This window comes from Xyrauchen texanus, chromosome 19, assembly GCF_025860055.1.
Source record: "Xyrauchen texanus isolate HMW12.3.18 chromosome 19, RBS_HiC_50CHRs, whole genome shotgun sequence".
NCBI classification, from domain to species: domain Eukaryota; kingdom Metazoa; phylum Chordata; class Actinopteri; order Cypriniformes; family Catostomidae; genus Xyrauchen; species Xyrauchen texanus.
The window spans coordinates 3,338,199-3,352,653 of NC_068294.1; the positions used below are offsets into that span (position 1 = coordinate 3,338,199).

Consider the following 14,455-nt stretch of genomic DNA (forward strand, 5'->3'; position numbering starts at 1 on the left):
GAAAATATTCTACAAGTGTGCAACTCTCATTGGATGAATTCACATACTGATTTACTTGAAATTTTTTGATGCGGGTGTGTGAATGTGAATGCACCATATTTACTGCAGCAACTGTAGCACAAATGTGAGCTTATGAGTTTCTTAATTTGTGATTGGTAGAAAAGGATTTGTGCACCTGCAATGAAGAATTTGAGAAGGTGTAACTGTTGTGTTGTGTTTGTGGGAGAGAAAAAAAAATTCAAATTTACTGATACACATGTGTTCTAATCTCTACAACTACAAATAACACTGTCACAGGTGCCTTCATAAACATCACCTGTTGTTTCAATGCGTTGACCTATTCTCTTCATATCTGATAGAGAAATGGGGATCTTCTCTGCCTTTAGAGTCTTGACCTGACGCAGGCCAGCTATGTGGTTTCTGACAGCACCCCTGTATGATATTTAGCTTTTCTTGGAGCAGATTTTCTCTCTCCTTTACGTTGGGACTCACAACACTGCATATTACAGATCTCTCCCTCCTCTACCAATCCTGGTTCCATTTATGAGCTTATTATCAGGCCTTTGATGGGCTGCATCAGGTATGGCAGATCACCAAATAATGACTCATCTTTTAAGAAAAGAAAAAAAGCTTTTCGTCAAACAGTTCACTGCAGCAAAAGTTCACGATCAAATTGTGGCACAGAAGTGTACCAGGAGAGTATTTGTCTAATTCTTACTAATTTCCTGACCACTGGTTTTCTGTGGAGACCATTAAAAGCAGAATGTTTTGCCATTTTGAGTTTGGACTTTTTTTTTTACCCAGAACACTGTCATCTCCACATTTTCAACCTTTAACTCAAATTGTTATGGTGATAATATCGTATGTAGAGCTGTCAGAAATAGCTTGTTATCACATGTGATTACTTACAGTTGAAGTCAGAAGTTTACATGCACATTAGCCAAATACATTTAAACTCTCTTTGTCAGAAGTTTACATACAGTTTGTTAATATTTGCCTTTAAATTGTTTAACTTGGGTCAGACATTTTGGGTAGCCTTTCACAAGCTATTCACAATAATTTGCTGGAATTTTGGCCCATTCCTCCAGCAAAGCACCCCACAACATGATGCTGCCACTCCCATGCTTCATGGTTGGGATGGTGTTCTTCGGCTTGCAAGCCACACCCTTTTTCCTCAAAAACATAACAATGGTCATTATGGCCAAACAGTTCAATTTTTGTTTTATCAGACACAAAGTAAGATCTTTGTCCCCATGTGCACTTGCAAACTGTAGTCTGGCTTTTTATGGCAGTTTTGGAGCAGTGGAATCTTCCTTGCTGAGCAGCCTTTCAAGTTATGTTGATATAGGTCTTGTTTTACTGTGGATATAGATACTTGTCTACTTGTTTTTGCAGTTGTTCTGGGATTGATTTGCACTTTTTGCACCAAACTATGTTCATCTCTAGGTGACAGAATGCATCTCCTTCCTGAGCTGTATGATGGCTGCATGGTCACATGGTGTTTATACTTGAGTACTATTGTTTGTACAGATGAATGTGGTACCTTCAGTCATTTGGAAATTGCTCCCAACGATGAACCAGACTTGCGGAGGTCCACAACTTTTTTTCTGAGGTCTTGGCTGATTTCTTTTGATTTCCCCATGATGTCAAGCAAAGGCACTGTGTTTGAAGGTAGGCCTTAAAATCCATCCACAGGTACACATCCAATTGGCTAAGTGCCTAAAGGCTTGACATAATTTTCTGACATTTTACAAGCTGCTTAAGTTAACTTGTGATATAGTCAATTAAAAGTGAAAAAATCTGTCTGTAAACAATTTTTGGAATAATTACTCATGTCATGCACAAAGTAGAAGTCCTAAATGACTTCCCAAAATTATAGTTTGCTAATATGAAATCTGTAGAGTGGTAATGACTTCAACTTATGTGAAAGTATACTTCTGATTTCAACTGTAAATATGTACAAGTTTATATTAAAGAGCAACATGCAGGTTGAATTTATAACTGAATTAATACTTTATATCGTTTGCAGAGGTCTTTTAAAAACACATATGTAGAAATTACTAATGAAATCTCATTTGATGTAGAGATTTTGATGAAAATGTGCTAGGCTCTGGAATACGCCTTTCCCGCTATCAACGCGTCATATGACGTAGGGCGAGGCAAACAAAAGAGCTCGCGGTCAGCTCTCATTGTGGGTGTTGATGTAGTTAGAGCAGTACAGAAAGTTTTAGAGAAACCATAATGGTAAATTATTGTGTTTGTGCTGGTTGCACGAATTCCAGCCTGTCAGGACATCGTGTCCATCATTTTCCTTCTAGAAAAAACAAGGCTTTTCGGTCTTGAGTGCGTTTTGTGCAGGTGAAGAGAGCAGACTTCACTGCCGCGTCTGTTACCACACACTCGGTCGTTTGTGGCGCACATTTCACTCCGGAGAATTATCGACCTGGAGATTTGTTGGAGTCTCGGATGGGATTTCGTAGTAAGGACCACGTGAGGCTGATTACTGATGCTGTTCCCTTGGTGCACTCAATGGAATCAAGTCCACCGTCAAAGTGTACACCGGATTTTGACGCGGGCGGGACTGGAGGACCAAGTGCTAACGTTAGCAGACATTCTGTGCAACGAAAACGAGGACTTAGCAGAGTAAGTCTTACTTTTAATTATTTTAACTCTTAATTTGCTCATAATTATAGGCCTGTGGGCCATCATAGGCATGTTCGTCCACACCGGAGAACTCGGTTTCTTCATTCGCATCCATTGTAACCTGAGCTTGAACTTGACCAGACTCCCTCGGCCATCGTCACTTCCGGTTAGTGCTTTATAGACGCGGAAGTTATTTTATCACAATTTCTCAAAATATCGTTAATGGCTAAATATATATTACTCCAGTTCAGAAAATCTAGTTGTTTTATCATCAACATACACTATGCTATATAGGGGTGTCCAACCTGCATGTTGCTCTTTAACGCATTCATTCAATTTGTCATTATAACTTAGATTTTTTTTTTTTATTCTGTTCTGTGTGATTTTTAAAAACTGTCACACACAGACACAAAGCACAAGTCTCTCCCAGAGTTCAAACAATTTCAACTTTGAACCCATTGCTGCTAATCTTTCTAAGCACCAGCTAATGACTACCGGACAATTCAAATTAAGTATCATTATGTTGTCAGTGCCAGCGATAAATGCAAAACAAGACATTGGCGGTGTTTGTACTGGCATACTACCCGATGTCAGAAGCAGTAGGTTAGAATGGGTAGCATGTTTCCGAAGTCACCCGTATTCTTCAGCGCTTTTCATGTTGAGTTCAAAGCATCTCTTAAAACTAGATAACAAGTGGAATGTCACATCTTGCCACCTGATTAATATTGTGGTGGATGAGGGTTAGGAGATTGAATGCCCATTGCAACAAATACTCAACCTTTGTGGACAACTTCTTTCATTTAGTCAACCTCTCACTTAGACTATGTGAAACATTTGCCCTGCGTCCCAATCCGTACACTATCCATCCCAAACAGTATTCAATATTAGAATTTGTCCCAAATCATAGTATGTTGAAATTGGTGTACCAAAATTGCCTGGATTGTCTACTGTTTCCGTTAGATTTTCCAAGTGTGGATCCGTGAACACTTTTTCGGCTAATATTGCTCGAGGCAAGAGAAGATTGACCTTTCGCTTCAGAACTACAATTGTCATATGTGAAATACTACAAATATTGCGGCGAGACTGATGGCGTATCACCATTTCATTGTGTTTTTACAACATTAAACATTATGTACATTTGATTGAAAGCTTGTACAGTTTTTCCCTTTGATTTCTTTAAATGTTTAAGCCTTGTGGGTACAGCTTTTTACAGAAGGAATTGTCAATGTAGTCAAAACTACTTTATTCTCACAGTCGGACGAAGATGCTTATCGGCTCATTAACTTGCAATCGATCAAGCGGCTCCATTTACAATAATCAGAAGAGTGTACGATTGATTAATAATCCTCATCTTACCATCATTAATTATTTTATGGCCATCTACTTTATTTGTACTGCTTACAGTGCATGCTCTTGTGTGTTCTTAAAAAAATAAAAAAATAAAGATTTCCCGAAAATAATCTTTAAGGAAAGGTGTCAGCTCCATATCAATGAAAAATGGGATTATTACAAACAGAAAATGAACAAAATGGAAACAATTGTCTGTTCTCATTTATTTTTGTCATTTATTGCATCACTGAAATATAGCTGAGATCACATTCTCTTTCAATGGATTGTTGTAATGATGTAAATGGTAATGTGTGGCTGCCAAAGAAAAAATAAAATAAACAAAGTGATCCAGCACAATGTCATTCAAGTGTTCTGTCTTTTCGACAGGATATAAGATTCAAGTTAAATAGATAATCGAAGATTTTTACTTTAGTTGAAGATTAAGCATAAGATCAAATTTTTTACTTTAAATATAACTGTTATCTGCATTATATTTCATCTGCAACACATTGATGACATCAAATATTGCATAGAGATAACGATAGAAAAAGAGATAAGACTGACAGCACTATTCATAAATCAGATTCAGATGTGATGTTTAACAAAGTGCAAAGTCAACTCTTGCACTCTTTTTATTGTGGAATTTATTCATCTTTGAAGATTAACAAGTGAAATATTAACCATGAGCATAACACCATCATTCATAGAAATACAAACACCAGTGGCGAACTCTGCGCAGGCCTGTGGCATCTCTACACATGATTACAACCATAAAATAAAGTTGTTCTATTATTTAATAGTTTAAAATGTATAGAATTGGTGTAGCTCTTATCCCTTATTCTACGACGTTATGAGCGTCAAACATACTGCTTTTTCACTTTGTGATGCCATATTGCTACTCGTTGGAAAATGTAGTTTGTTACTGAAAATGCTACACTATTGTGAAAACATCTGAGCTACTGTCATGCTACTGAAAACTATAGTTAAGGTAGTAGCGTCGCTACTTTTAGTTCGTTACTTCCCAACACTAATACCTATAAAAAGAACAGGAAGCTCACCTGGTCCCATCCCCACAGGTGTTGTCTGGGTGTGGGGTAATGGAGCAGATCAAGGGCTGTTTCCATGATGACCTCAGGATTTAGAAGACGAAACTGTGAGAGCTCAACTGGAATATTCACTGGCACCTGCTGCCAGAAAAACAGCCGGTCCCACAGCGACTGGAAACATGAGTCAAGTGTTCAAACTTTACAGCGATTAGCCATTCTGAACAAGATAAGAAAAGTTCAATAAAAAGTAAAATAATTATAAAATGCTACAAATACTCACAACTGTTGTTTTGGTGATCATTGCTTTAAGCCAGTGGAAGTCAACAGACTTGTAGATCACAGCCACAAACTTGAGATCTGGGTTGACATCATCCCAAACCTTTGGGCAGCCTTCAGGGTAACTCATTCTGATTGAGGTGCGATTCCCAACATCTGCACTGTAATCTTGCACAGGACCACTGTTCAACCTGTAGAGGATCAAGTATCTTCAGTTTAAATATTTACACTGAAATGTTCAACAGGTGTACAGCTAACTTTGGTTATGACTGCAACTGACTGCAGCTAAATACAGTTATCACACCCAGTTTAAGTGCTTAACCAAACACAAAATCTGTTTATTCACAGGAGTGACAGCTGCATTTACATTAGATCCACATGTCTGTGTGTAAAGAATCCAAAATACATAAAGCCAATTTTTAATACAATGGTATTACTTGGACAGTGACAGCTTGTCTGGTCAGAAAAAAAAAAAAAAAAAAAGAGTCAGACTTGCGCATCTTGAAAAATGTAATACCATATCTCTCCACCATATTTTCTCCCATCAATCATGTGGTCTCAAAGCAACCCATACATTAATGTCCAGAGAGAGCACGCTGTTTAACAGCAGCCACTTAACAAGAAAAGCAAAGCATGACACCTCTGACGGCAGTTACAGTAAGTCAACATTGCTGGATGTTAATACGTCTTAAAGTGTCATTAATGATAGTTTTGTCAAAAATATCCAATACCAAAAGGGTTAAACTGGTGGCATCCTATTGCAAGCCCATTTGACATTTAATCATATGCAGGATATTAATTATTCATATCTACAATATTCAGTTTTCACTAGTAAAAATGCTAATTCTTGGTATCAATGAGAAGATTTGCCACCCGCGGGTCCAAGGGGGGGGGGAGATGCTATTTCGCGATACATTTTTAAGTCTCCATACACATAAGTCAGGCATATTAGCTATCATTTGAAATCTTAGAATCTGAACTTTTCAGAGATAACCATCACTTCTGCATTTACTTTATTTAGAAAAACAAAATAAGGCCTCAAAATATTTATGTTGTCCTTTGCGTGATATGCCATAGCGATGGCATCAAACCAAGTGGGTAACCCTCTGTTTGGAGACAACGCTTCCAACCAAAGCAGACAAAGAGCTCCTCGGAGCTCCTAAATCTCTGTGTGTGATCCAAGTAGATGCGTAAAGCATGCACCGGACACAGCAACGCCAAGTCTGGGTCTGCCTCCTCCTGGGGCAGCGCTTGCAGGTTCACCACCTGATCACTGAACGGGGTCATGGGAACCTTGGGCACATAGGGAACGGGGTCTCAGGATCATGTGAGAGTAAATTCCAAACTCCAGGCATGGTTCGCTGACAAAGAACACCTGCAGGTCCCCTACCGTCTTGATGGAGGTGAGCGCCGTCAGGAGGGGAGTCTTGAAAGAGAGTGCCTTTAACTCAACTGACTCTAGGGGCTCTCCCTGTAGGCCCCGAAGGACCACGGAGAGGTCACACGAGGGAACGAGGCGCCGTCTGGGGGGGTTTAACCTCTTCATGCCTCTCAGGAACCTGACAATCAAGTCGTCTGCATCATAAAACACCTTCAAGGTGGAGGGGGACAGCCTCTCCTGCAGAAAGGAAAGCACTGATCCTTCTGGGAGTCTTCGCATCGGGAAGAACACCAGTTAGCGAACAGATGACACTTTAGGTCATACAGGCGCCTCGTCGAGGGAGCCCTGGCCTGGGGCTGTCGTGAGGAGTGTGAGGTCCGAGTACCAAGTCCGGGTGGGCCAATATAGGGCCTCAGGTTCCAGCTGTGTGCCGAGGAGAGCCTCGGTCAAAGAATACCAGAGCGGGCAGTAGGAGGATTACCGAGAAGCGAACAGGTCCACCTGCGCTTGACCGAATCAACTCCAAATCATCTGGACCACCTGAGGGTGGAGTCTCCACTCTCCCCTGAGTGGGACCTGCCGTGAAAGCGCATCCGCTGTTCTGTTGAGTTTACCTGGGATATGAGTGGCCTGCAACGACTTAAATCGCTGGTGACTCCAGAGGAGGAGATGTTGGGCAAGTTGCAACATTCGACCAGCGCGTAGGCCACCTTGCCGGTTGATGTACGCAATCGTCGCTGTGTTGTCCGTCCGGACCATCACGTGCTTGCCCCGGATCAATGGCAAGCATGTGATGTCCAGTTTAAAATCTAGTCACCACTGGCAACAGTCAGGTTGTGTGTGTATAAGCGGTTTCGTCAAATATCATCTTGTAACTTATTGAATACATCTTTAGAGTGTGCACCAGTGTCTCAAGCCCCTTTTCACCCGTTCGGTTTCAGACAAAAGGGAATCCAAACTTCTTCTCAACAATATAGTGTATATCGTTTATTAAACCTCTGATTAATGGGTTATCAATGGTCTTCCTTTTCTCCTGCTTTCTATCTTGTTTCTGAGCAGCAATCTAAATAGAGCAATTCTGTGAACTGGCGACTAAAAACAGCCATTTGGCTCCTTAATGTTTCAGTCATTTTTTTAGTCTGGGGCCCTGTTCATATACTGTGTTTTCTGTGTTTCTCTGTGTGCATGACTTAACTCCCCAACCCTGCATTTCTGAAGACAAGCGTGGCCTTCCACACATGCTTCCTGTTGCTTGTCTAACAAGTAACTCAGACAGTGTTGAGGCTAACCCCAGAGAGAAACAATTTATACTGTGTGCGAGAGGTGCAGAATGACTGAGCCCCGCTGACTTTGGCGCCCATATATGCTGAGGAGGTTGGGGGCTCATTACCTGAGAGAATTATCTGTATGCATTTTCTTGATGTGAAGACACTCAACTCCAGGTCAGTTGGGATGAGTAAAGTTTACATATGTGTCCTGAATGACCAGATGCATTCCGCTCAGGTCTTGTATGCGTTTCATTCAACATCCTGTGGTAGACTGATGTTTGCTACTTCTGCAGAAACTTGCACTCATGAGACACATTTTTTCCTTTACCCAGTCAGTAATTAGACTCCTCATTCAACATCACCTCTACACTCACAAATTGTGGGTATGCTTGGAAATGCAAACTATTATGCAGTGTGCAGGATTTACACACTTTTACAAGTTAAAATGTATGACAACTACTCATTATTACTATTTTGCACCTTTTAGAATAATAGTAAATTTATCACAAATATAAAAACATTAAAAATGATAGTATGTGAATTATTTACTAAACAAAAAATAATAAAACAAAAGTAAAGCTCTCTTATATTTCAGTTTCTAAAAGTAGTTGTCACGGTGTGGGTAATCAGGAGATGGCAGACAGAAGGTTAGGATCCAAACGCAGTTTAATGTGTAAGTAACAAAAAGGTAAACACAAAGAAAAGTCCACGATGGGAAAAACTAACTATCAAACAACAGAACACACAGCTAGAAGAACAAACACGATCTCAACATTAAACAAACACTGGGGCAAATAAAAGGTCCACGAGGGGAAATGTAAACAAACACAAACTCACACACGGGTGAACACGAGTTGACAAACATCCACGAACAGCAGGGTAATCCTCGAACGAACACGACAGGAGGTAGCACACACTGACAGAGGCATGAACATGAAACGGTAACATTCAACAACGATCGACAAAGACTGAACAAAGAACCAGGGTTTAAATACACGGACAAAGTGGAGACTGAACGAGGCACCGGTGAAAACAATGGTGAGTGCAGGCAGAGAGGAAGGCCGGGAATTGTGGGAAATGTAGTTTAGACAAGGACAGTGAAACACGGGGCGAACAACAAGGAAAACACGACATAAGCGTGATAGTGCGACAGAGAACACAGGGCAGACAACAGGTAATCGTGACAGAATCCCCCCTCAAAAGGACCGGATTCCAGACGGTCTTAAGAAACCGAAAAGGAAAAATAACAGGGATAAACAAATGTTCAAGGAGAGAGGGGCTAGAAAAGGGGAAAAACAGACAGACCAAAGGGGGCACAAGGGACACGGAGACAGACCAAGGAGGCTCAAGTGACACAGAGACAGACCAAGGGGACACAAGGGACACGGAGACAGACCAAGGGGACACAAGGGACACGGAGACAGACCAAGGGGACAAAAGGGGAAATTAGGCAGTCCATGGGGGAAAAAGGGGCAGTCAAGCAGTCTCTGGGGGTGTGTGCAGGGAACCGGGTCAGGTGGCCCGGGGGACGTCCACCGGGTAGGGACAGATTTAGGAGGCCTGGGAGATGGCCGTAGAGCAGGGGCCTGTTCCGGGGACCTGGGAGGTGGCCACAGGACATGGACAGTTCGAGGAGGCCTGGGAGGTGGCCACAAGACAGGGACAGGTCCAGGGGGCCTGGGAGGTGGCCACAAGACAGGGACAGGTCCAGGAGGTCTGGGAGGCGGCCATTGGACAGGGACAGGTCCAGGAGGCCTGGGAGGGGGCCTCAGCACAGGGACCGGTTTAGGTGACCTAGGAGGTGGCCATAGGGCTAGGGCTGGTTCAAGAGGCCTGGGAGGAAGAGTGGCCACTAGGGGAACTGGCGGAGCCAAGGAGGACTTCTGAGATGGAGCGGTCGAAGGCTTGGGTAGTGGCGCCGAAGGAGGCGCAGGCAAGGCCGCAGGAGACCCTGGGGACGGAGCTGCAAGGGGCTCTGGGGCCTCAGGAGGCGGAGCCGAGGGAGGCTCGGGAGGCAGGGCCGTGGGAGGCTCAGGAGGCAGAGCCGAGGAAGGTGGTGCCGTAGGAGGCTCTAGAGGCGAAGCTCTGGAGGCAGAGCCGAGGGAGGTGGCGCCGTAGGAGGCTTTGAAGGCGGAGGCCTGGAAGGCTCTGGAGGCGGAGCCGATGGAGGTGGCGCCGTAGGAGGCTCTAGAGGCGGAGGCCTGGAAGGCTCTGGAGGTGAAGCCGTGGGAGGCTCAGGAGGTGGAGCCGTGGGTGGCTCGAGAGACTTGACGGGTGGAGCCCTAGGAGGCTCGAGTGACTTGAGGGGCGGAGCCCTGGGAGGCTCGAGAGGCGCACTTGGAGGCTCGAGAGGCGGAGCCCTGGGTGGCTTGGGAGGAGGAGCCCTGGAAGACTCGAGAGACTTGAGAGGCTGAGCCCTAGGAGGCTCGGGAGGAGGAGCCCTGGAAGGCTCGAGAGACTTGAGAGGCGGAGCCCTGGAAAGCTCGGGAGGCGGAGCTCTGGAAAGCTCGGGAGGCGGAAGCTGTTGGACGGTCTTGGCTAAGGGCATTGGCCCTTGGACGGTCATGGCTGCTCGCGCTGGCACAGGGACGGTCGAGGCTACAGGCGCTGGCTCGGGGACGGTCGAGGCTGCAGGCGCTGGCTCGGGGACGGTCGAGGCTACAGGCGCTGGCTCGGGGACGGTCGAGGCTACAGGCGCTGGCTCGGGGACGGTCGAGGCTACAGGCGCTGGCTCAGGGACGGTCGAGGCTACAGGCGCTGGCTCACTGACATTTGGGGCATCAGGTTCTGGCTGGTTGGCCATGGCATGCGTGGGCGCAGGCTCGCTCACCGTGACATGCGTAGGCTCTGGCTCGCTCACGGTGACAGGCGTGGGCTCTGGCTCGCAGACCGGGGCAGGCGAGGGATCTGGCTCGCAGACCGGGGCAGGCGAGGGATCTGGCTCGCAGACCGGGGCAGGTGTGGGCTCTGGCTCGCAGACCGGGGCAGGCGTGGGCCGGGAGGCGGAAGCCCGTCTTCTCCTCCTCCGGGCAGACGAAGTGGACCACGCTGGCTCGTGGAGGGCGACTGGCAAGGAGGGGAGCTCGCTTACAGATGGGGGTGGCGTGACAAGAAGCGCCATGGGCGACTGGAGAGTCACCACTGAGGGAGGAGAGGTAGGGTCCTCCTCAGTGTCGCCCATGGTTAACGGCTATCCGCCGACCAGCAAAGTCACCTCTATGAAGCCGCAGAGAGTCCACTCGTGCGTTGCCGGTGGCAACCGCTCCCTCAGTGAGGCGTTCAGATTGCCCCTGAAGAAGCTCACCAGGTTTGGGTCCGGGAAGTCAGAGACGCTTGCCAGGTGAAGGAAGTCCTGGATGTGGTCCTCCAAAGGGCGGTCCCCCTGCTTGAGGCAAAGGAGCCGATAATTCGCCGAATAGGCTGCTGGATCCATGTGTAGTCGATCGTTCTGTCACGGTGTGGGTAATCAGGAGACGGCAGACAGAAGGTTAGGATCCAAACACAGTTTAATGTGTAAGTAACAAAAAGGTAAACACAAAGAAAAGTCCACGATGGGAAAAACTAACTATCAAACAACAGAACACACAGCTAGAAGAACAAACATGATCTCAACATTAAACAAACACTGGGGCAAATAAAAGGTCCACGAGGGGAAAAGTAAACAAACACAAACTCACACACGGGTGAACACGAGTTGACAAACATCCACGAACAGCAGGGTAATCCTCGAACGAACGAACGAACACGACAGGAGGTAGCACACACTGACAGAGGCATGAACATGAAACGGTAACATTCAACAACGATCGACAAAGACTGAACAAAGAACCAGGGTTTAAATACACGGACAAAGTGGAGACTGAACGAGGCACCGGTGAAAACAATGATGAGTGCAGGCAGAGAGGAAGGCCGGGAATTGTGGGAAATGTAGTTTAGACAAAGACAGTGAAACACGGGGCAAACAACAAGGAAAACACGACATAAGCGTGATAGTGCGACAGAGAACACAGGGCAGACAACAGGTAATCGTGAGAGTAGTCAACCTTTGTCAAAATTACAGCACTGCACACTCTGGGTATTCTCTAGGCCGTTTATAAAATACATAAATATCAAGATGTTTACAAAGACTGAAAAATACTGATGGGTGTTCCTTTGGCTGAAGGCAATTTCATGTCAAGGGGTGAACTTTTTTTTTATGCCTTCATTTATTCTTAGTCCTTTAAAAATAAAGATTATGTATAGATTTAATTGTTTTAGCAATGTACAAGACTTTCAACATTTAAAGAGGTCATGACACGAGGAATCAAATTTCCCTTGATCTTTTGACATATAAGAGGTCATTTGACTATAAAAACATCCCGTAAGTTTCAGAACTGAAAACTTCCACCTTAATAGAAATGTATTTAAACCATTTTATTTCATGAAATAAAAATAAACCAATTTAATATTTATTGTGTGAATGAATATATATATATATATATATATATATATATATATATATATATATATATATATATATATATATATATATATATATATATATACACACACATTTTTCAAAAACTATGACTGCCCCACGGTTGTCATGTCATTTCCACCATACCAAACACTTTTGCCCCTAATAAAGTTTTTTTTTTTTTTTAAAGTTAGTGTACTTGTTAACCAAGTTGACAAAGGTGTCAGTAAAGAGCATGCTTGAAATAAAATAGAACACATGTTTGTAGAAAACAAAGAACATTTCAGAATATTTCTAATCAAGTTGTAATTTTGCCAAATTATGCAAAATATGTGAAAATATTATTAGTATAATTGTGTGTATTTCATATGTAAGCAATTAAATTAGCCTTAGCAACACAATGAAGTCTGCCATTTTATTTAATTGGTTTTCTTCACTTACATATTAAATATTCATATGAACAAAATTTAAAGCTCAAAGATATAAAGATATATATATGTGTGTGTGCGTGCCTATAAATGCCTTCTTCACACATCTATAATTGGAACAATTTTAATAAAGTGTGAGCAGCAGGGTAATTAAAGGAGGTTGCACACCAGATGCATCTGGTGGAAGACATGGTGTTCTAAAATTTAAAACAATCATTTATTTTCTACAAAAAGTACGCGCACACAACAAACACTCAGCGTCAACATTCTGAAGTAACACAGAACACAACTTTCCAATAAATTTCACCTAAATCATTATCAATGGACAATAATGATTTACTCTAGCCATCACTGGATGACCTACTGTGAACATGCATCTTTCATAGAGCCTATTTTCAGTTACAAGTATGTTGTTTTGTTGTTTGACAGCTTGAATGAAAGACCTACTTTCTACATACAGAGAAATTGCATAATAAATGTCACCATTTCTAATTGTTCAGTGTGCGCAGAGAGAGAGAGATACGTTATATCGCCCTCTTGTGGTCTCCCAATGCTATTACGCCAGACTATTAAACAGAGGCCAACTGAGTTATTGGATGGCATGTGATATGGGCTTCTAATTTAAATGTAGGCTAATTTTAAAATCTCAATGCCTCAAAAAAATATCAATAATATAACATGACAAACAATATACCGATATTTTATGACATCCCTAATATACACCAATCAGCCAGAATTTTTAAAACCACCTGCCTAATATTATGCAGGTCTCCCTGGTGCCGCCAATACAGTGCCATCCTGCATCTCAGAACAGCATTCTGAGATATATATATACACACAGTTGAAGTCAGAAGTTTACATGCACATTAGACAAATACAATTAAACTCAGTTTTTCACAATTTCTGACATTTAATCGTAGAAAACATTTCCTGTCTTAGGTCAGTTAGGAGCACTACTTTATTTTAAGAATGTGAAATGTCAGAATAATAGAACAGTAGAGAGAATTATTTATTTCAGCTTTTATTTCTTGCATCACATTCCCAGTGGGTCAGAAGTTTACATACACTTTGTAAGTATTTGCCTTTAAATAGTTTAACCTGGGTAAAACATTTTGGGTGGCCTTCCAGAAGCTTCTCACAATAAGTAGCTGGAATTTTGTCCCATTCCTCCAGACAGAACTGATGTAACTGTGTCAGGTTTGTAGACCTCGATGCTCGCACACGCTTTTTAAGTTCTGCCCACAAATGTTCGGATTGAGGTCAGGGCTTTGTGATGGCCACCTTGACTTTGTTTTTAGGACTTTTGTCCTAAAGCCATTTTGCAACAACTTTGTAGTTTAACATCCTGGCTGATGTCTTGAGATGTTGCTTCAATATATCCACATAATTTTACTTCCTCATAATGCCATTTATTTAGTGAAGTACACCAGTCACTCCATGCAGCAAAGCCTCACCTTTTTTCCACCAAACATAACAATGGTCATAACAGCCAAATAGTTATATTTTTGTTTCATTAGACCAGAAGAAATTTCTCCAAAATTAATATCTTTGTCCCCATGTGCACTTGCAAACTGTAGTCAGGCTTTTTTCTGGCGGTTTTGGAGCGTTGGAATCTTCCTTGCTGAGCA

The 14,455-nt window shown here is 43.1% G+C and overlaps 1 protein-coding gene across 4 annotated transcripts in view; it reads right to left on the minus strand.

Annotated features, from left to right (window-relative positions):
* LOC127659496 (lactosylceramide alpha-2,3-sialyltransferase-like) overlaps window positions 1–14,455 on the minus strand; it is a 64,894-nt gene that overhangs the window by 32,981 nt on the left and 17,458 nt on the right. For 3 of the 4 annotated variants that reach the window (XM_052149352.1, XM_052149350.1, XM_052149351.1), the window contains exons 5-6: window positions 5,299–5,485; window positions 5,031–5,189 (exon numbers count right to left, since the gene is read on the minus strand). In XM_052149352.1, the coding sequence (XP_052005312.1) occupies window positions 5,031–5,189; window positions 5,299–5,485 (346 nt within the window). Of the gene's footprint in view, window positions 1–4,199; window positions 4,288–5,030; window positions 5,190–5,298; window positions 5,486–14,455 lie in introns of those variants that run through there. The other variant, XM_052149353.1, reaches the window with a different exon arrangement.